Source organism: Schistocerca piceifrons, chromosome 11 (genome assembly GCF_021461385.2).
Source record: "Schistocerca piceifrons isolate TAMUIC-IGC-003096 chromosome 11, iqSchPice1.1, whole genome shotgun sequence".
NCBI classification, from domain to species: domain Eukaryota; kingdom Metazoa; phylum Arthropoda; class Insecta; order Orthoptera; family Acrididae; genus Schistocerca; species Schistocerca piceifrons.
The window spans coordinates 88,733,447-88,755,415 of record NC_060148.1 but is presented as its reverse complement, the minus strand read 5'-3'; the positions used below and the strand labels follow the sequence as shown (position 1 = coordinate 88,755,415).

The 21,969-nt window shown below is 42.3% G+C and overlaps 1 protein-coding gene across 1 annotated transcript in view; it reads left to right on the top strand.

Annotated features, from left to right (window-relative positions):
• LOC124719735 (serine hydroxymethyltransferase, mitochondrial-like) overlaps positions 1-21,969 on the top strand; it is a 183,640-nt gene that overhangs the window by 104,730 nt on the left and 56,941 nt on the right. Inside the window, exons 7-8 of the mRNA XM_047244937.1 lie at positions 6,304-6,466; positions 21,567-21,822. Of these exons, the coding sequence (XP_047100893.1) occupies positions 6,304-6,466; positions 21,567-21,822 (419 nt within the window). The remainder of the gene's footprint in view (positions 1-6,303; positions 6,467-21,566; positions 21,823-21,969) is intronic.

The window sequence follows — 21,969 nt, the reverse complement described above, 5'->3', positions numbered from 1 at the left end:
AACTAGGCACTCATCTTTTTGTGCTTCCCACGCTGGTCTCGTTGTAAAATCATGGCTCAATTGTCGAAAATCTAGGTGGTAATGATTCCAAGCTCGGATGCAAAGAGGCCTAGGTTTTATTCTGCTATATTCAAAAAGTTTTATAGATTTGTTTCACAAACCATTCTTGAAGATTAAACCTTTGAAAGTTATCACAGTGGTGATGTAAAAAAATAATCAGCACTCCGAATTTATGTTACACTTCCTTTTTTATTACTTTTGTTGCAGTTATCACGTAACACACAAAACATCACTTCACAATACAAAACATACTTGAAAACATCTTCCTCACTGTTAAAGTTCACATTTTATAAGCTGACTACAATATGCGTCTTTCCAACATGATGTCCAAGACTTGACTTTCTCAAGGTCTGACTCTCTAAGAACTAACTACTTACGTGCCCAAAAATCAGAGTTACAAGCACGTCAAAGATCATAGTGACAAAAGAAAGAATACGCATAAGAATAATATCATTGCAACATAAACATATCGATGTATCAAAGTACCTCTACATTAATGAAATCAAATCTGAATGTTGTCTCAGAAATATGTCAATTACGTTACAGAAACACAGTAGAATATTGCTGGTATCGAGAGGTTCAGGTGAGGTGCCATAATGGTTGTGAAATTCAAATACCATTACAACTGTCAGAGGGCCAAGGTGGGACGACACGTACACAAAGCGTTAGGAAACTTCCCACATACCACACAACATTTCACACATGTGCACCTGGACATTGTGGGACCACTTTTGGCGTCAGAAGGATACCGCTATCTCCTCACTGCGGTGGACCGCTTCACCAGATGGGCGGAGGTGATTCCGTTATCAGATATTTCAGCAGAAACGGTGGCACGCGTATTTTTTTCATCTCGGATCTCACGTTTTGGCTGTCCTTTAGATGTCACCACAGACCAGGGGCGTCAGTTTGAATCGACATTGTTCTCAGAACTGGGCAACCTCTGCAGGTTCCAACATCATTGCACCACAGTGCACCACCCAGCAAGCAATGGGATGGTGGAACACTGGCATAGAACAGTAAAAGCTGCATTAATTTGCCATGCACAATCTCGGTCGTTAGCGTCACCACTAGTTTTGTTGGGCCTACGCACAGCATTGAAAACGGATTTAGGGGCATCCAGCACAGAATTGGTTTATGGTGAACCCTTAAGACTGCCTGTGGAATTCTTCACCGATAAAGAAGGGGCGCGACAGACCGATTTGCCGTTTATATTGCAAATGGTATGCGAGCATACGGCCGGACTTCGCCCATCTCCTGTCTCGAGACACGGAGCAGTAAATACATTCATGCACAAAGATCTACGCTCGTGTACACATGTGATGCTACGGACGGACGCTGTCAAGTCACCGCTGCATCCTCCATATTCTGGACCTTACAGAGTGCTCTCACAGAATGAACATACTGTGCAGCTAGATCTAAATGGAAAAAGTCGAGTGTTATCATTGGAACGGCTTAAACCTGCACGTATGTTACCGGCTGAAGAGGACACAGAGAGGTCAGGCACCAAGCGCCACCTTCCACACCACTGGACCAGGATGACTCCACCTTGCCACCACAAGAGGAAGCAGTACCGTCACCACCGGCAACAGAAGCTGAAGAAGCTCAACCAATGCCTTCAGTACACACAAGAGCTGGGCGTCGGGTGAAATATAAACACCCCTACATTCCCGGAGCTCCACTCTATCGGAGAGGGGTTGTGTGGGAGTCGCCAGCAGAACATCTGTAGATACACAGTGAAGGATAGCATTATCCTGTGGTGGCGCGCACAAGGGACAGATTGTTTATTCTTTGATTATATATAACAGTTCTGTTGTTATTGATTCAATGTTAATATGAGCTTTTCATTGCAATAAAAAAATAAAATATTATAGCCTAACTACATCTACATCTACATCCATACTCGGCAAGACACCTGACGGTGTGTGGCGGAGGGTACCTTAAGTACCTCTATCAGTTCTCCCTTCTATTCCAGTCTCATATTGTTCGTGGAAAGAAGATTGTCGGTATGCTTCTGTGTGGGCTCTAATCTCTCTGATTTTATCCTCACGGTCTCTTCGTGAGATATACGTAGGAGGGAGCAATATACTGCTCGACTCTTCGGTGAAGGTATGTTCTCGAAACTTTAACAAAAGCCCGTACTGAGCTACTGAGCGTCTCTCCTGCAGAGTATTCCACTGGAGTTATCTCTCATCTCTGTAACACTTTCGCGATTACTAAATGATCCTGTAACAAAGTGCGCTGCTCTCCGTTGGATATTCTCTCTCTCTTCTGTCAATCCTATCTGGTACGGATCCCACACTGCTGAGCAGTATTCGAGCAGTGGGCGAACAAGCGTACTGTAACCTACTTCCTTTGTTTTCGGATTGCATTTCCTTAGGATTCTTCCAATGAATCTCAGTCTGCCATCTGCTTTACTGACTATCAACTTTATATGATCATTCCATTTTAAATCACTCCTAATGCGTACTCCCAGATAATTTATGGCATTAATTGCTCCCAGTTGCTGACCTGCTATATTGTAGCTAAATGATAAGGCATCTTTCTTTCTACATATTCGCAGCACATTACACATGCCTACATTGAGATTCAATTGCCATTCCCTGCACCATGCGTCAATTCACTGCAGATCCTCCTGCATTTCAGTACAATTTTCCATTGTTACAACCTCTCGATATACCACAGCATCATCCGCAAAAAGCCTTAGTGAACTTCCGATGTCCTCCTCAAGGTCATTTACATATATTGTGAATAGCAACGGTCCTACGACACTCCCCTGCTGCACACCTGAGATCACTCTTACTTTGGAAGACTTCTCTCCATTGAGAATGACATGACGTGTTCTGTTATCTAGGAACTCTTCAGTCCAATCACACAATTGGTCTGATAGTCCATATGCTCTTACTTTGTTCATTAAACGACTGTGGGAAACTGTATCGAACGCCTTGCAGGAGTCGAGAAACACGGCATCTACCTGGGAACCCGTGTCTATGGCCCTCTGAGTCTCGTGGACGAATAACGCGAGCTGGGTTTCGAAACCCATGCTGATTCCTACAGAGTAAATTTCTAGTCTCCAGAAAAGTCTTTCTGAATAGTGTAATAAGTAGTACGTGGCTAAAAAACAAATATTGTACTAAACTAATCAGGGACCACCCTATCAAATGTGCATGTAAAATACTGTTTTAAAAATCATTTTGTTGGTAATGGGAAAGAAACCGTCACTTTCTGTGAGCACTGGGTGTTACATGAATTATGCGATGAGCAGTATTTGCTCGATATGAAGATGGTATCTGTTCTTCTCGACATGTCTGAAAGAACAGATACCATCTTCATACAGACAAGGCTTACCGGCCTATGATCTTCAGTGCAGATGCACTCACAGCACTCAAACCCTTACGGGAATCGGTAGACTGAGTATAGTGGGCAGGGGCACTGCGAATGTAGTGTGTGGACAACAAGTTGGAAATGTGGGTCTCACAGGGAGCATGCAAGGAATAAGTCCCTGCAGTCGCACTATCCTCTGTGTCCTTGATGGCTCAGTCGGATAGAGAGTCTGCCATGTAAGCAGGAGAGCCCGGGTTCGAGTTCCGGTCGGGGCACACATTTGCAACTCTCCCCACACCTAAGGTCAACAAAAAACCTCGCACAAGTGCAAGCGCGCGCGCGGCCCCCCCCCCCCCCCCCCCCCCCCCACACACACACAGAGAGAGAGAGAGAGAGAGAGAGAGAGAGAGAGAGAGAGAGAGAGAGAGAGCAAACTCAGAACTGAGAATGAGAATTGGCAATTCAGACAGACAGACAGATCATTTGTTTTAAAAAGAATGCAATGTTCATATCCTTCTTTTAATCCTGGGATGATACGTTATTTCAAAAGTGCACCAGCAATTCATGGAGCACATACGTTTCACCCACAAAGGTATTTTCTCTCATGAAGTTTCTCTGACCACTGCCCCATCTTAAAGGGACACATTGCCCTTCGACCTGATTCTCTCACCCAGCAAGGTGGCAGAGTTGTCGGCACACTAGACTCGCATTTGGGAGGATGACGAGTCAAACCCATGTCCGGCCATCCTTTATTTAGGTTTTCTGTGATTTCTCTAAATTGCTTAAGGCAAATCCCAGGATGGTTCCTTTCAAAGGGCTTGGCTGATTTCCTTCCCAGTTCTTCCCTAATTAGAGCTTGTGCTCTGTCTCTAATGACCTCATTACCGGTGTGACATTAAACACCAGTTTCCTCCTCCTGATTCTCGACATGAATATAAACAATAAATCTGCACAGTAGTTATGCTCTTCTAGATAATACTTTATCTTTTTTTACTGTTTGTGAGTGTCATTTCTCAGTAAGATATACGTAGGGATACACATCACTCTTTTGTGGAGATACATAACACACCAACAGATGTATATGTCTGTCTGTGTACTAACATCTACCTAAAACCTCATTTTGATATCTTGGAGGCTTCATGAAATAAAAGGAGTGTGCATTTTGACTCATTCCATAAGTCAGTTGTCTGTCCTAAGAGCTGCCAATGATGATTCATGTTGTGTGATGTTTTAGGTCACATTTACAACTGTCTGTAAATAGAGTTAGCCTAAACAAATACTGCTCATTATGTGTTTCATGCAGCACACAGTATCAGCACTAACATTACTTTGTATCTGACTACAAATCAAATGTTTTGTAAAGTAGAATTTTATGTGCCCGTTTGACAGAATGGTCTCTGTTCTGTCATGTGTGATATTTGGTTTAATGATATGTGCTAACATGGTCATATAAACAAGAAAAACTCTTTAATTCCAACATGTAATGCTCCTGACTAATGTAGAAACATGTGCATCACTGCAGCTGATTTGGAAGTGACAATTATTGAACTATATGAAAAAAAAACAACATAAATTTGTTACAAACTACAGTGCATACACATGTTATTCAACATGTAGAAGTCACTACAGATATTCAGATTTAGGTTATGACATGTTTGATAAGCCTGCCAGCATTGATGATGATCGGGTGCAGATGAATTCTGCACTGAAGTGTCAGAACATCAATGCTGTTGATGACCTCCTGAATGGCTGTTTCAGCTCGGCAGTGGTTTTGTGGCTATTGTTGTACAGCCCTACAAAAAAAGAGTCACATGTGTTCATATACGGAGAATATGGTGACCAATCGAGACCCGTGCCTTTGGCCCCTGGGTACCCCAGAGTCAGAATGCGGTGCCCAAAGTGCTCCTCGAGGACATCAAACACTCTCCTGCTTCAATGGGATTGAGCTTCGTCTTGCACAAACTACATCATGTCGAAGTCAGGGTCACTTGGGATAATGGGAATGAAATCATCTCCCAAAACCTTCATGTACCGTTCAGTAGTCGCCGTGCCATCAAGAAACATTGCACCGATTATTCCGTGACTGGGTATTGCACACCACACAGTGAAAGTGAAGGGGAAGAGACTTCTCGATCACGAAATCTGGATTCTCAGTCCCCCAAATGTGCCAATTTTGCTTATTGGTGAGCCTATCTAAATGAAAGTGGGCTCCATCACTAAACCAAACCATACTTGTGCATACCAATTCCCATAATGCCCCACAGCCAACTGTGCAGTTAGAAAATTTTAATGCAAATGGTTCAGAAGTTATGATGACTTTATTTCACGCAGTTCAATAATTGGCACTGCATAGGTACAGTATTAGGGAAAGTGAATAGTTGACTTCAGTTTATTGCAAGACAATGTGTAGGACACAAGTGCGACTCATTCTCGAGTGTGGGATCTGCACCTGGTCAAATTAAATAAGACATTGAAGCAATTCAGGAGTGTGCTACTAGGTTTGTTATGAATAGGTTCCATGACACGTGAGCATTATGGAGATGTTTCACGAACTTGTTTGGGAATCTGTGGAGGGAAGACAACCTTCTTTTTGTGAAATCCTACTGAGATTATTTTAAAGACTGGCATTTCCGGCTGACTGCAGGATTATTCTACTGCCGGCAATGTACATTTTGTGTAAGGGCAGTGAAGACAAGATAAGAGAAATTAGGGCTCATACGGAGGCATAGAGACAGTCATTTTTCATCACACCATTTGTGAATGGGACAGAAAAGGTGGTGATTACTAGTGATACGAGGTACCTTCCTCCGTGCACACACATGGCTTGCGAGTTTGTATGTAGCTGTTGTTGTAGATACTTACCACTTAAGTGTATGTGAGAAAGTGCTTAATACTGAATGTTTTGTTTCACTTTGCCATCAGACACGGCCTAATTTTCTTCCGACGCGGCGAAAAGGGAAAAGATAAATGTGGGAAACCGATAATGTACGATTTTGAACCTCGCATCAATGCGGCAGTGTTCCCATCACTTCAAGGGGGGCCGCATAACCACACCATGGCTGCCGTGGGCGTCGCATTGCAACAGGTGACTGCATACTCATGTAATTATAATTATTTTCAGTATATTTGTTGTATAATTTCTACAGCATTTGTTAAGTATACTGATGTTACAGATGTTTGCCTTGCAACTCTTGTTCTTTCAATGCCCATTTGTGTATATTTCTTATTTTTCATTATTTATTCCAACTCATGTGAGATTTATGTTCTCGGCAAGTCTTCTCCATTTTTCTGTAATTTTATTTTCCTTTCTAAGAGAAGATAGATTGCTACTTACCGTAAAGATGACACATTAGTTTGCAGACGGGCACAGTTAAAAGACACGTAGCCAAACCTACCGGCCACAGCCTTCATCGGCAAAGAGAAATATAGAACTACAGGCCATACATACACAAAAGCAAGCACCCCTCATGCACACATGACCACCAACTCTGGCAGCTCGGGCCAGAATGCAACTATCAAATGGGATGGCAGCAACAATCTGGAGGGGTTGGTGAAGGGGAAAAGAAGCAAAAAGGAGAGGAGCGGGGAAAGATGGGCGGGTGCGTTCGCAGAGGCCGGCAAACAAAGAGACTGGAGATGGGAACGGAGAGGAGATGACAGGACAGAGGGGGTGGAAACTGTTGGGTGGAAGGTGTGCAGACAGTATGTTACCGTGCATTTAGGTCGGGGTGATTATGAGAGCGGAGAATGTGTTGTAATGACTCCCATCTGCACAGTTCAGAAAAGCTGTTGGTGGAGGGGAGAATTCAGATGGCTCGGCTAGTGAATCAGTTATTGAAACCGAGCCTGTTATGTTCAGCTGCTTGTTGTGCCTCAGGGTGGTCCATTTTGATCTCGGCCACAGTAGGGCGGTGGCCATTCATCCTGGTGGGCAACTGGTTACTAGTCATACAAATATAAAACCCTATGAATGGCTGCAGTAGAGATGGTAAATAACATGACTTATTTCACAGATGGCATGGCCTCTGATGGGATAAGATAAACCTGTGACAGGACTGGAATAGGAAGTGCTGGGCCAGTGGATTAGGCAGCTGTTACTCCTGGGTCTTTCAAGGGGATAAAATCCTTGTGGCAACGGGTTGGGATTGGATTGGCATAGGTATTGACTAGTATGTTGGGAGGGTGACAGAACACAATTTTAGGAGGGGTGGGAAGGTTCTTGGGTGGGATTTCCCTCATTTCATGGCATAATTACCTATCTTGATGCTCTGAAATGATGGGACACCCTACTCGAGATCCTTCCCACCCATCCTAAAGTGATGTTCTGCCACCCACCCAACCTCCACAACATCCTAGTCAGTTCCTATGCCACACCCAATCTCAATCCCTTGTCACAAGGATAATATCCTCTTGGAAGAACCAGGAGCAAGACCTGTCCAATCCATTCTACCACCACTTCCTATTCCAGTCCTGTCTCACATTTATCCTGCCCAATCAGGGGCCGGGCCATCAGTGAAACCAGCGATGTTATTTACCAGCTCTGCTGCAACCACTGCACAGCTTTTTATAATGGTATGACTACCAACCAGCTGTTCTCAAAGGTGAACAGCCACTGCCTACAGTGGCCAACAGCAAAGTACACTCATGCTCATAAATTAAGGATAATGCTGGTACATGGTGAAACAACACTCTGGTGGGCGGTTTGTGGGTCTAAATTACCTCGAGGTATGACCATGCTGTGCATTTGACCTGTGGTTGTCGCACAGTGGTGCTGGCAGCAGTCCACGTACACAGAGGTGTGTTGGTGCATGTCAAAGTACGGTGCAGCGAGTAAGTGTGCAGACGTGCTAATGGTGACTGTGTGTTGAAAATGGCTCAAAGAACACATATTGATGACGTTATGAGGGGTAGAATACTAGGGTGACTGGAGGCTGGTCAAACACAGCAGGTCGTAGCACGGGCCCTCCGTGTGCCACAAAGTGTGATCTCAAGATTATGGCAACGACTCCAGCAGACAGGAAACGTGTCCAGGCGCTACAGTACGAGACTTCCACAGTGTACAACACCACAAGAAGACCGATATCTCAGCATCAGTGCCCGCAGAGGGCCACGGAGCACTGCAGGTAGCCTCGCTCGGGACCTTACCGCAGCCACTGGAACAGTTGTCTCCAGACAGTCTACAGACGACTGAACAGACACGGTTTATTCGCCCGGAGGCCTGCGAGATGCATTCCACTGACCCCTGGTCACAGGAGAGCCCATAAAGCCTTGTGTCAAGAACACAGTACATGGTTACTGGAACAGTGGTCCCAGGTTATGTCCACGGATGAGTCTAGGTGTAGCCTGAACAGTGATTCTCACTGGGTTTTCATCTGGCATGAACCAGGAACCAAATACCAATCCCTTAATGTTCTCGAAAGGGACCTGTGTGGAGGTCGCAGTTCGATGGTGTGGTGTGGTATTATGATTGGTGCACGTACACCCCTGCATGTCTTTGACGGAGGAACTGTAACAGGTCAGGTGTATTGTGACGTCATTTTGCACCAGTATGTCCGCCTTTTCAGGGGTGCAGTGGGTCCCACCTTCCTCCTGACAGATGATAATGTACGGCCCCACTGACCTGCCATTGTGAAGGAATACCTTGAAACAGAAGATATCAGGCGAATGTAGTGGCCTGCCTGTTCTCCAGACCTAAACCCCATCGAGCACGTCTGGGATGCTTTCGGTCGACATATCGCTGCACGTCTTCAAACCCCTACGACACTTCAGGAGCTCGGACAGGCACTGTTGCAAGAATGGGAGGCTATACCCCAGCAGCTGCTCGACCACCATATCCAGATTACGCCAACCCGTTATGTGGCCTGTGTACATGTGCACGGTGATCATATCCCATATGGATATCGGGGTACATGCGCAGGAAACAGTGGCGTTTTGTAGCACATGTGTTTTGGGACAGTTTTCTTAACTTATTACCAATACCGTGGACTTACTGATCTGTGTCGTGTGTGTTCCCTATGTGACTATGCTATTAGCACCAGTTTTGTGTAGTGCCACCTTGTCTGGCACCACTTTCTGCAATTATCCTTAATTTGTGACCAGGAGTGTATATCACTACCCAAGCATTGTACCATTCCCACCACCATAAGCTTTTCTGGACTGTGGAGATGGGAGCTATCCTTCCAACTCATTCTGTATCCACATCCTGCACCCAACCCTCTCTGCCCTATCACCTACTACACATTCTCCTCTCCTACACTCTTTGTTTGCCACCCTCAGCCTGTGCACCCACTCATCTTTCCCTGCTCCTCTTTTTTCACTCAGTTTTCTCCACCTCCCTGCCTCACAACCTTCTGACTCTATGGCTGTTGGCAGTCTAGTCTCTGCACAATCTGCCAGACAGTGCTTCTCTCTCACCCCACCTGTACACTGCTACCCCTTCCCCTTCTCTGACTCCTCCAGATTGCTGTTTCCATTCCATGTGATAGTCGCATTTTGGTCTGAGCTGATGGAGTTAGTGGTCATTTATGTGTGAGATGGACTTGCTTTTGTGTGTTAGTGGTGCATTTCTCTTTTCTGTTTCTCTTTTGCTGATAAAGGCTGTGGCTGAAGCCTTTGGGTATGTGTTTTTTAAATGTGCCTGTCTGCAGCTTAATGTGTCTTCTTTATGGTAAGTAACAATCTTATCATTTCCTACATTTTTGATATTCCTAAGTGGATTTACCATTGTTTGATACTTACTTTTCTTTTAGATGTTTCTCCCTGAAGTCCTCACGTACACAGTCCATCCATCTTTTTCTTGAAACTTCCTGGCAGATTAAAACTGTGTGCCCGACCGAGACTTGAACTCAGGACCTTTGCCTTTCGCGGGTAAGTGCTCTACCGTCTGAGCTACCGAAGCAGTTTTAATCTGCCAGGAAGTTTCATACCAGCGCACACTCTACTGCAGAGTGAAAATCTCATTCTGGATACATCCCCAAGGCTGTGGCTAAGCCATGTCTCCACAGTATCCTTTCTTTCAGGAGTGCTAGTTCTGCAAGATTCACAGGAGAGCTTCTGTAAAGTTTGGAAGGTAGGAGACGAGATACTGGCAGAAGTAAAGCTGTGAGGACCGGGGGTGAGTTGTGCTTCAGTAGCTCAGATGGTAGAGCACTTGCCCGCGAAAGGCAGAGGTCCCGAGTTCGAGTCTCGGTCGGGCACACAGTTTTAATCTGCCAGGAAGTTTCATATTAGCGCACACTCCGCTGCAGAGTGAAAATCTAATTCTGGAAACATCTTTTTCTTCTTTGTATTCCTCTTCCTCTATCACCTTTCACCACCATTTCTGCCGTTTTCTTGTCGACATACTTGATCAGTCCAAAAAGTATTGAGACTGGATTAATAAAAAATAGAGAAAAGTTAAGATGGTGGTTTTAACATTTCAGCTGTTCTACGTAGTCTCCCCTCACTTGAGTACAGCAGGTAGAACCATGTGAGGTGTCCAAAAATCATCACCTTAGTTGGCGCAAGTAATGAGTGAATCGGCAAATATCCTTTAGGAACATTACGAATGTAGGTTGTGGACAGTTGGGAATATGGGTCTCATGGGAAGCGTGAAAGGGATAAGTCCCTGCAGTCGTGCTATCCTCTGTGCCCTTGGGGTCTCAGATGGATAGAGCATCTGCCATGTAAGCAGGAGATCCCGGGTTCGAGTCCCGTTCGGGGCACACATCTTCAGCTGTCCCCATTGAGGTATATCAACAACACCTGTTGGCAGCTGATGGTTTTGATTAATTATCATTTCTTTCTAGAGAAGCTGCATGGCCATCATTTGTATCTGTTCTTTCGGAACAGTTACAATCATCATACAGTTAAAAATTTGCAGTTTGGACTGATTTTCTGTTCTATTGATGTTTCATTTACTTTGTCATGCTAAAAGGTTTCCTATTAATAGCCTCTTTATTACTTTTTACACATTTAATTTGTACTTGAAGAATAGATTTTAGTTTGACATACTGCATTTTATTTTAAGTTTTATTGCTAGACATATTGTGCCATGTGAGGTTACTTTAGTTTTTGACTATGCATATTCTATTTGAGACTACTGAATTTATGATCTTGATCACTTACATACATTGCCACTAGTGCCCTTTACTGGCTATAGCAAGGTTTGTGGAAGTATAGAAGGTATTCCTAGATTTTATGTATATTCAGCCCTCAGCTAGTCTAACTTATTTTCTCACTTTAGTGTTCTTTTTTTCTTTTTCTATTTTTGTACCAGATCTGATGCTGACAGTAACCTGAAACTGGTAATTGTGAATTGTGTTGTATATATCAGCTTCTCTTCTCCAGCAAAAACTCTAGGAATAATAATAGATGAAAATCTAAATTGGACCGAGCACATAACTGCAATGTGCAGGAAGGCATCAGCATCTATCCATACCGTACAAATATATAAGAAACTCTTCCCTCTTGACCCGAAAAAGAAAATTGTACAAAAACTTACACTTCCAGTTATTGATTACAGCAATGTTATCCCACAGGGCCTTTCTCAAGGAAGCTCATGGCACCTGGGGCTAGTGAAGAATATCTGTTTTTGTTATAGCTGGTGAAGTTCAACTCTAATCACTGTTCACTATAGTATACACTGCTATCCTGAATGCATGCAGACAAGAGCAGAGATTTCCATGTCCTCTGTCTTCTCTACTGTCTTATCAATGAACTCTGTCTCATATCTCTCCTCGACTTTAACGCTCTTGTGCAAACTACGTGGCAGAAATACTCGTTCCCATCAGAGCATAATCCTTTCTGCCCCATTCCATCATTCAACCACCTTCTCGAATCCCACATCAGTAGCAGGAACTCATTTGTGGAACAATCTCTTGCACTGTATTAGAGAACTAAAATACATCTCCAATCTCAGAAGACAACAATAATTATAGCCATTGTCACTGTACACACTCATTGACTCTTTACATATCTGCTTCCTACCTGATCTTCCTCATTTCCCAGTATTTTTAGGTGGTGCATTCTCCTTGATTTCCTTTTCCCAATACTTGGTGTATCAGGAAACACCTATTTTGTATAACTACAAATTATTCAATCTGCCACTATCATTATTATTATTAATGTCATTACTATTAAAGTTGTTTGTTGTTGTGCTCTTCAGTCCTGAGACTGGTTTGATGCAGCTCTCCATGCTACTCTATCCTGTGCAAGCTTCTTCATCTCCCAGTACTTACTGCAACCTACATCCTTCTGAATCTGCTTAGTGTATTCATCTCTTGGTCTCCCTCTCCGATTTTTACCCTCCACGCTGCCCTCCAGTACTAAACTGGTGATCTCTTGGTGCCTCAGAACATGTCCTACCAAGCGGTCCCTTCTTCTTATCAAGTTGTGCCACAAGCTCTTCTTCTCCCCAATTTTATTCAGTACCTCCTCATTAGTTATGTGATCTACCCATCTAATCTTCAGCATTCTTCTGTAGCACCACTTTACGAAAGCTTCTATTCTCTTCTTCTCCAAACTATTTATTGTCCATGTTTCACTTCCACACATGGCTACACTACATACAAATACTTTCAGAAACGACTTCCTGGGAGTTAAATCTATACTCGATGTTAACAAATTTCTCTTCTTCAGAAACACTTTCCTTGCCATTACCAGTCTACATTTTATATCCTCTCTACTTCGACCATCATCAGTTATTTTGCTCCCCAAATAGCAAAACTTCTTTACTACTTTAAATGTCTCGTTTCCTAATCTAATTCCCTCAGCATCACCCGACTTAATTCGACTACATTCCATTATCCTCGTTGATGTTCATCTTATATCCTCCTTTCAAGACACAGTCCATTCCATTCAACTGCCCTTCCAAGTCCTTTGCTGTCTCTGACAGAATTACAATGTCATCGACGAACCTCAAAGTTTTTATTTCTTCTCCATGGATTTTAATACTTACTCTTAATTTTTCTTTTGTTTCCTTTACTGCTTGCTCAATACACAGATTGAATAACATCGGGGACAGGCTACAACCCTGTCTCTCTCCATTCCCAACCGCTGCTTCCCTTTCATGCCCCTTGACTCTTATAACTGCCATCTGGTTTCTGTACAAATTGTAAAAAGCCTTTCGCTCCCTGTATTTTACCCCTGCCACCTTCAGATTTTGAAAGAGAGTATTCCAGTCAACATTGTCAAAAGCTTTCTCTAAGTCTATAAATGCTAGAAACGTAGGTTTGCCTTTCCTTAATCTATTTTCTAAGATAAGTCGTAGGGTCAGTATTGCCTCAGGTGTTCCAACATTTCTATGGAATCCAAACTGATCTTCCCCGAGGTCGGCTTCTACCAGTTTTTCCATTCGTCTGTAAAGAATTTGTGTCAGTATTTTGCAGCAGTGACTTATTAAACTGATAGTTCAGTAATTTTCACATCTGTCAACACCTGCTTTCTTTGGGATTGGAATTATTATATTCTTCTTGAATTCTGAGGGTATTTTGCCTGTCTCATACATCTTGCTCACCAGATGGTAGAGTTTTGTCCTGACAAAACTCAACTATTAAAGTAATAATAATAATAATAATAATAATAAGTATTATTATTTTTATTATTGTTGTCACTATTAGTGGCGCCAGCTGCAGTAATACAAGTACTACCAATATTAACTGTATTAGTTCATAGTCAGTTGTAGTGATCCATTCCATTCATGGAAGGGCGTGTACCACGTATGTCAAATATAGAGCTCAAAGTAAAGATGTGTGTGATCACAGGTAGTTTGTAAACATCAGGCCACATATTGTGGGAAAGGATTACTCAACAGTTACAGAGTCTGTCTGCTGGAGAAAATTTGTAATCTCCATGGAAAAAGAGGAATGAAGAATCTCAGGTACTATGGAAGATCTACAGTTCCGAGGAAGACAAATATGATGTATATAAGTGATTGTTGTTATGTACTATTCACAAAAATATTAACGAGATGTTTTGAGACAGCAATTATTAGTTGGATCTGGGAATAGTAACTTCCCATCTAATGTGCAACCATTTACAAAAGTTTGTAACAATATACAGAGTTAATTGGAACAGATCTGCACTTTATTTAAGTAGAGAAGCAGTGTTTTGTTTGATAGCCACTTCACATATAGAAAAATGCATGGAAGAAAGACGTTAGAGGCCAAGGAAGAACAGGGCACAGCACAGCTGGACCCTGAGGGAAATCACAAGACTTGCAAGGCTGAATATCTAGACCAATCTAATTAGGGAATGTTAAGGTGGCAGTGTTAGATAGAGCTGCATTGAGTAGTTTGTCTAGAACAGGGGTCTCCAAACTTTTTAGTCCACGGGCCACATTGCCTCCTCCACGAAGTCATAAGGGCCAAGATCTACCTAGTGGGATTAAAGCACCCTAGCACTCCATCATCACCGTAATGTAAGGTTAAAGGAAAGATTAAATCGTAAAAATCTAAGGTTCTGGGAATAGCTAACATTGAAACAAACTACAATTTTTATTTAGTTACATAATTTTGATTGGTGGACCTAACTGACCGAAATTCTGCCGTATTTTATTCTGGCGAATTTCACCGACAAAAATGTATGTCACTGCACATTCTTCTCGAAAGCATCCTGCAAAGTTAATGAAATCTCAAAATCATTGTTAGTAACACTATTACTGCAAGACGAAGAGGTAGAGAATGTCAACGCGTTGTTATTTCAAGCAGTGCAACAATAAGTTTAGTTATGTAGTATTGTAGCGAGTAGCAGAGCCAGGGCATGTATTTGATACTGTTGCGTGATTGTGTCCGACAATGTCGCGGTGTATTGGTAGCGATAGGCCTCGAAACTCAATTGGTGGCAGTATAGGTACCACCTCAAATATTTGGCGGGCCGAATACGGGGGATGGCCAGCCAGCTAACGTGGGCCAGTTGACCGGCCGGTTTCGGCCTGCGGGCCATAGTTTGGAGACCCCTGGTCTAGAACAGATGTCACTCGAGCAGTCAAAAGATTACCACACTACCTAAATACGACAATCATCTGCTGCTAATACGTACTCCACAGTATAATTTACTCATGCTGGTAGTTCACATATTCAGATCTTTTTAATACTAGTTGTCTCATTAAAATTGTTATTTCTTAGGTAACTATGGTGTAATAGATAGTGTGTGAAACCCTGGTCTGATATGAGAGAGGACCTGTTAGCCCTAATCAGATCAGTTTAAGCCACAGATGGTAGAGATCGTGAGGTGTATGCACAGTAGCAAGCTGCATCGCTGATGTCAGAATGAACACAACCGGCACTCTGTACCTCACATGATGTATAGCATTGTAATTGTAATTACGAGTGAAAACGCAGTTGAAAATTTCGAAATTTGTGGTAGGAGCCTAAGGGACCAAACTGCTAAGGTCATCGATCCCTAACTAAGCCGACTCACTGCTTAATCTAACTTAAACTAACTTACGCTAAGGAAACCCACACACACTCATCTCCGAGGGAGGATTCGAACCTCTGACGGGGGGCGGGGGGGGGGGGGGGGGTGGGGGGGGGGGGGAGCCACGCAAACTGTGACAAGGTGCCTCAGACCACTCGGCTATACCGCGTGGCAAAACATGGTTGTTTATGACAATATTAATTGGTATTAGTGACTGCCAGTTGAATTCAGTGACTGCCAGTTGAGTTCAGAGTTATGCCATTATTATCAATATATTGAGCGATTTGTGAAAAATAATGGTTTTCTGAGCAATACTCAGTTGTACTTACCACAGCAGAGAACTAAGTAAGCTAAAAATTAAGTTTCGTATATCAGGTGTACCGGTATGAAATGAGTGTTAAGATACAAAAGTGTCAATAGGGAATATTTGTTGTGAATGAGCCTTAACTTTTTTTTTGTTTGGTTGGTATGACATCCGTCAAAGATATTCAGTATACATCAAGTCATGGAACAAACAACACCATGTGTTTTCATCGTGTTAACAATGTCGAATTTTGTACCAGACAGTCATGATTTGCGGAAAGCATTAATTTTTTGTTTTCATTTCAAAAAATACGCTGCAGAGTCACACAGAATGCTTGTCGAGGCATATGGTGATCATGCTATATCAGAAGCAACACGCAAAAGATGGTTTCAATGGTTCAGAAATAATAATTTTGATGTAAGAAATGAAGAACGTGGAAGACCACCAAAAAAGTTCAAAGACGTTGAATTACAAGCAATATTGGATGAAGATGATACTTTGAGTCATAAGCAAATGGCAGCAATGCTAAATGTTGCACAACAAACAATTTATGACCATTTGAAAGCTATGGGAAAGATACAAAAGTGTGGAAAATGGGTGCCGCATGAATTGAATGAAAGACAGATGGAAAACCGAAGAACCATTTGTCAAATTTTGCTTCAAAGGCATGAAAGAAAATCAATTTTGCATTGAATTGTTACTAGCGACCATTTGTTTTCATCAATGGGACATGCATTGGCTGAGGAACACTTCAATTCCTACAAAGAAGTTGAAAATTGGGTGTCTGATTGGTTTGCTTCAAAAGACAAACATTTCTATTGGCATGGTGTCCACAAATTACCAGAAAGGTGGTCAAAATGTATAGAAAGCAATGGTCAGTACTTTGAATAAAATGTTTTCACTTTTCAATTCAAGATTAGTGTTTCATTTTCACAAAAAAACACTCATTTCACACTGGTACACCTGTTATTTCCCAAAAATCATGAGACGTAAAGGAAACGGATAAATGATTGTAAATGTGCAGATTTATTTTCAGTTAAAAATACTCGTGTCTGCTCAGTACATTTCACTCATTTAGATTATAAAAGGCATTTGAAAACTGAACTGTTGGTACTCCTTCGAAATGCGAGTTGAAGACTGATGCTGCTCCGAGTCGGAATTCACTGTCATCTGGTGCAATTTAGGGCATAGTAATGAGCCTAAAAATGTGATAAATATTTGGGCACAAAAATGGAGCTACCATAAAAAAGTAAAAGTTATACTACAGGTAGACATATGAGGGTTGAATGAAAAGTAATGCCTCCACCTTCGTTTATTGGGTTTGGATGGCAATATTTTAATAAATCAAACACAGAAGGAATCCTTAGAATGTGATCTGTAATTACCAATATTCACTTTTCCACATAATCACTAGCCAATTGGATACATTCCTGCCAACAATGAATAAGTTTTCTGAAGCCGTGACAGAAGAAGTCGACAAACTGTTTCCGCAACCACAGTCTCACAGTTCTCACAATGTCTTCATCAGAAGCATAATGATGTCCCTGCACATGGTCTTTCATTATCGGGAACAGATGGAAGTCAGACCATGCTAAATCTGGGCTGTACGGAGGATGCTGTACGGTGGTGAGATTAAGTCTGTGAAGTTCTGCTGTGCACAGATCTTCCAATAGCCAAGCAAAGCAATAACGTGACCCACACATTCGTGTGAAATGCTGATTGTGCTTGCAATTTCTCTCTGAGTGATACGACGATCGTCCTGAAACAATCTGTCAATATTTTGCTTGTGAAACTCGGTGGTTGCTGTCACGCAGGTCAGATGTTCCCACCTCAACATCTTTAAACTTACTCGCCCAATGACACACAGTACTCACATCAACACAATCACCTTAAACTGCTTTCATTCTCTGATGAATCTCCTTTGAGATGACACCTTCTGCTGTCAAGAATTGAATGACTCCACCTCGCTTAAATAGCACTGACCAACCGTCTGTGCAAGGTTCCATACTTTACACTGCCACAACACAACCGTTCAATGCTAAGGATTCCCGCCAACTGGAGCCATAGAGAAGAGGCTATGGAACAAGCCAGTACCTGCCGCATACCAATGCTGCCAACTGTTGAAGAGTTACGAAGGTGGAAGCATTACTTTTCATTCGAGCCTCATATTACTAACTGATGAAGAAATTACTACTAGAAAACCCTTAACCATAAAAACAGATATTGCTGTAAATGCAGCAATTCATGCTTATGCCAACAACCAAAAATTATGGAAACAGAAATAGGAGACCCTAGGCAAAAGAATGCAGATTTACAGGATCGTCTCTCAATTGCAGTATCCTCTTCCTATTGAAGTCACTATTAAAAAGATGACTCAGGCAATTTGGTGACCACCAGGTTTTATTAATTTAAGCCTTAGTGTTTTGAAAACTCAAAGCTATTAACAAAATGCAAATAAGACATAGTTTGGAGACTTTACACTAGTATTTCACTGACCATAGAAGAAAGTAGTCTAACTAATATAAAGCTCAATAATAATAACAACACTAATAGTAAAACACTAAAACCTGAAAAATGTCGATTACATTCATAACTGTGTGTGAGCCAACTATTGTGTACACAATGTATCTACAAGTTTCAATACAGCGCGGTATGGAGGGAGGGTTCACAGTGACATTCAACTTTTTCTTTCTTCTGGTAGACAAAACAAATGGCGTACTTGGAACAAGAGTACCATATGGGACTTTTGCTAGTATCCCTGCTGTCTCTGCAATACTCCACATCTTCCAGGCCAAAATGTTAGCATCTGCATGATTGCCCCATACAACAGCCAAGGTAAGCCATGTTGAGCCTCCAAACACAGCTTGTACATCACAAGGGAAGTTGAGACAAAGTCCACGAAAAACACTTGGTCCTCCAATATATTGCTTCCCCCTACTTATACCTCCCAAGGAGATCACGAATGTAAAATTAGAGAGATTCTAGCATGCACGGAGGCTTTCCGGCAGTCGTTCTTCCCGCGAACCGTATGCGACTGGAACGGGAAAGGGAGGTAATAACAGTGGCATGTAAAGTGCCCTCCGCCACACACCGTTGGGTGGCTTGCGGAGTATAAATGTAGATGTAGATGTAGACATCACTCGTCACAGCCCATCTACACATGTATTCTAGTTTCTGTGGTTTAAACGAATAAATAAAAACAATAAAATAAATATACAAGGGTAAGTCAATTATTATCCACAATTTAATTATATTTTTGTTTATTTTGCTGCTACTATCGTTTTACATTTATGACTCATGCATTGTTTATTTGATGTTATATCTTCGCAATTTTCAAGCTGCTAGGTTAGTTTTGTTATCACTGCCACGCTGTTAATCACAGCTACTCTGCTGTTGATTTGCACCAAAGAAGAGCAACATTCAGTGATACATTTTTTGTGGTCAGAAGGTGTTTCAGGAGCTGAAATTTGTCGAAGACTTTTGGTACAGTATGGAAACAGTGTTTTGCCACAACAGAGTGTCTACGAATGGATTGAAAAATTCCAAAATGGTCGCACAAGTGTTACACATGATGAAGGAGCCAGACGACCATTGACTACCACGAGTGAAGAAACCACTGAGCATTTGCATGAAATGATTCTCTTAGACAGACGATTAACTATTGACAAAGTGGCATATCATCTGCAAATTAGTCACGGTTCAGCCCACGAAATCATCCACAACAGACTTGGGTTTCATAAAGTTTGTGCAAGATGGGTCCTGAAACAACTCACACAGTTGCATAAACAAACACACTTGGACAAGTGCAAAAAACATTTGGATCACTATGGTAATGAAGGGGACAACTTCTTAGACAGGATCATTACTGGTGACGAAACATGGATCCATCATTACAAGCTGGAGAGTAAATGGCAGAGTATGGAATGGAAACATCCAAATTCGCAGTGCAAGAAATAAGTTCAAGACCCAGCCATTTGCAGGAAAACTGATGCTTACAGTTTTTTGGATGCACAAGGTCCAGTACTGGAACATTATGGGGAAAGTGTCACAACAGTAAACAGTGTACATTACAGTGAGATGCTTACTGCCAGGCTAAAGCCTGCAATTCAAAGCAAACCCTGAGGATTGCTGTCAAAAGGTGGTGTTACACGACAATGCCCGTCCGCATACTGCTGTCCACACTGCTGAAACGCTCTACAAACTCGAATTTGAAGTACTGGATCATCCTCCATATAGTCCCAATCTTGCCCCTTCTGACTATCACTTGTTCGGTCCACTCAAACAGGCATTAAGGGGCCATCGATTTGCCTCGGATGAAGCAGTGAAAGAAGTGGTGCATTCCTTGCTAGCAGCTCAACCGAGAAACTTCTTTTATGAGGGCATCAGGAAGCTTGTACAACAATGGACCAAGTGCTTTTAAACGCAAGGAGACTATGTCGAAAAATGATGTTCTTGTAAGTTTTCTATTTGATTACAATAAAATTTTATAACTAATTTGCAGATAATAATTTACTTACCTTCGTAAGTGCTCTAGATATACCGGGTGATCAAAAAGTCAGTATAAATTTGAAAACTTAATAAACCATGGAATAATGTAGACAGAGAGGCAAAAATTGACACACATGCTTGGAATGACATGGGGTTTTATTAGAACAAAAAAAAAAAAAAACGCAAAGTTCACAAAATGTCCAACAGATGGTGCTGGACAGCAAAATGTCAGTGACTGCGCATGACAATCGTGACGGGTGAGAGGTACGCCAATATGTTACAGAATCGCATCATCCCCAGCCTAGCTGATAAACACCTGCTGGAAGGTATGATGTTTATGCAGGATGGCGCTCCACCCCATATTGCTAGACGCGTGAAAGATCTCTTGCGCGCGTCGTTTGGTGATGATTGTGTGCTCAGCCGCCACTTTTGTCATGCTTGGCCTCCCAGGTCCCTAGACCTCAGTCCGTGCAATTATTGGCGTTGGGGTTTTCCTGAAGTCGTAAGTGTATCGTGATCGACCGACATCTCTAGGGATGCTGAAAGACAACATGCGACGCCAATGCCTGACCATAACTCTGGACATGCTTTACAGTACTGTTCACAACATTAATCCTTGACTACAGCTATTGTTGAGGAATGATTGTGGACATATTGAGCGTTTCCTGTAAAGAATATCATCTTTACTTTGTTATGCTGATTATTGCTATTCTGATCAGATGAAGCTCCATCTGTCAGACATTTTTTGAACTTTTGTATTTTTTTGGTCCTAATAAAACCCCATGTCATTCCAAGCACGTGTGTCAATTTGTACCTCTCTATCTACATTATTCCGTGATTTATTCAGTTTTCAAATTTATACTGACTTTTTGATCACTCGGTACATTTATGAATAAAGTGTCAAACATCATCGCGGACTCATTCAGACTTTGTCTTCAATAGATGTGTCTCTGTTGTGTGCGGAAATGTTTCTAAATTTAATTTAATTTTATTCCAGGCAACTAAACCTGCATTCTGCGAGTACCAAAAACAAGTACTTCAGAATGCAAAATGCTTCGCGAAAGGTTTGCTCGACTGTGGCTATTCCCTCGTGTCGGGTGGAACAGACACCCACTTGGTGCTCGTGGATATGAAGTCCAAGGACCTGGACGGGTCCAGAGTGGAAGCCGTGTGCAACAGAGCCAGCATCACCGTCAACAAGAACACCTGCCCGGGCGATAAGAGCGCCATGGCGCCCAGTGGCATCAGAATCGGTCAGTGTGCAGTGACTGTTCTATTCCTCTGACAAATGGTGTGGTTGTCTGTTTTCAGAGCATAGCAAAAAGATTCACGTATGTCTAAACTGCTAGCCATTAAAAATGTGACAGCGTGAAGACAATTCCAGGTGTGTGAGATGAAGC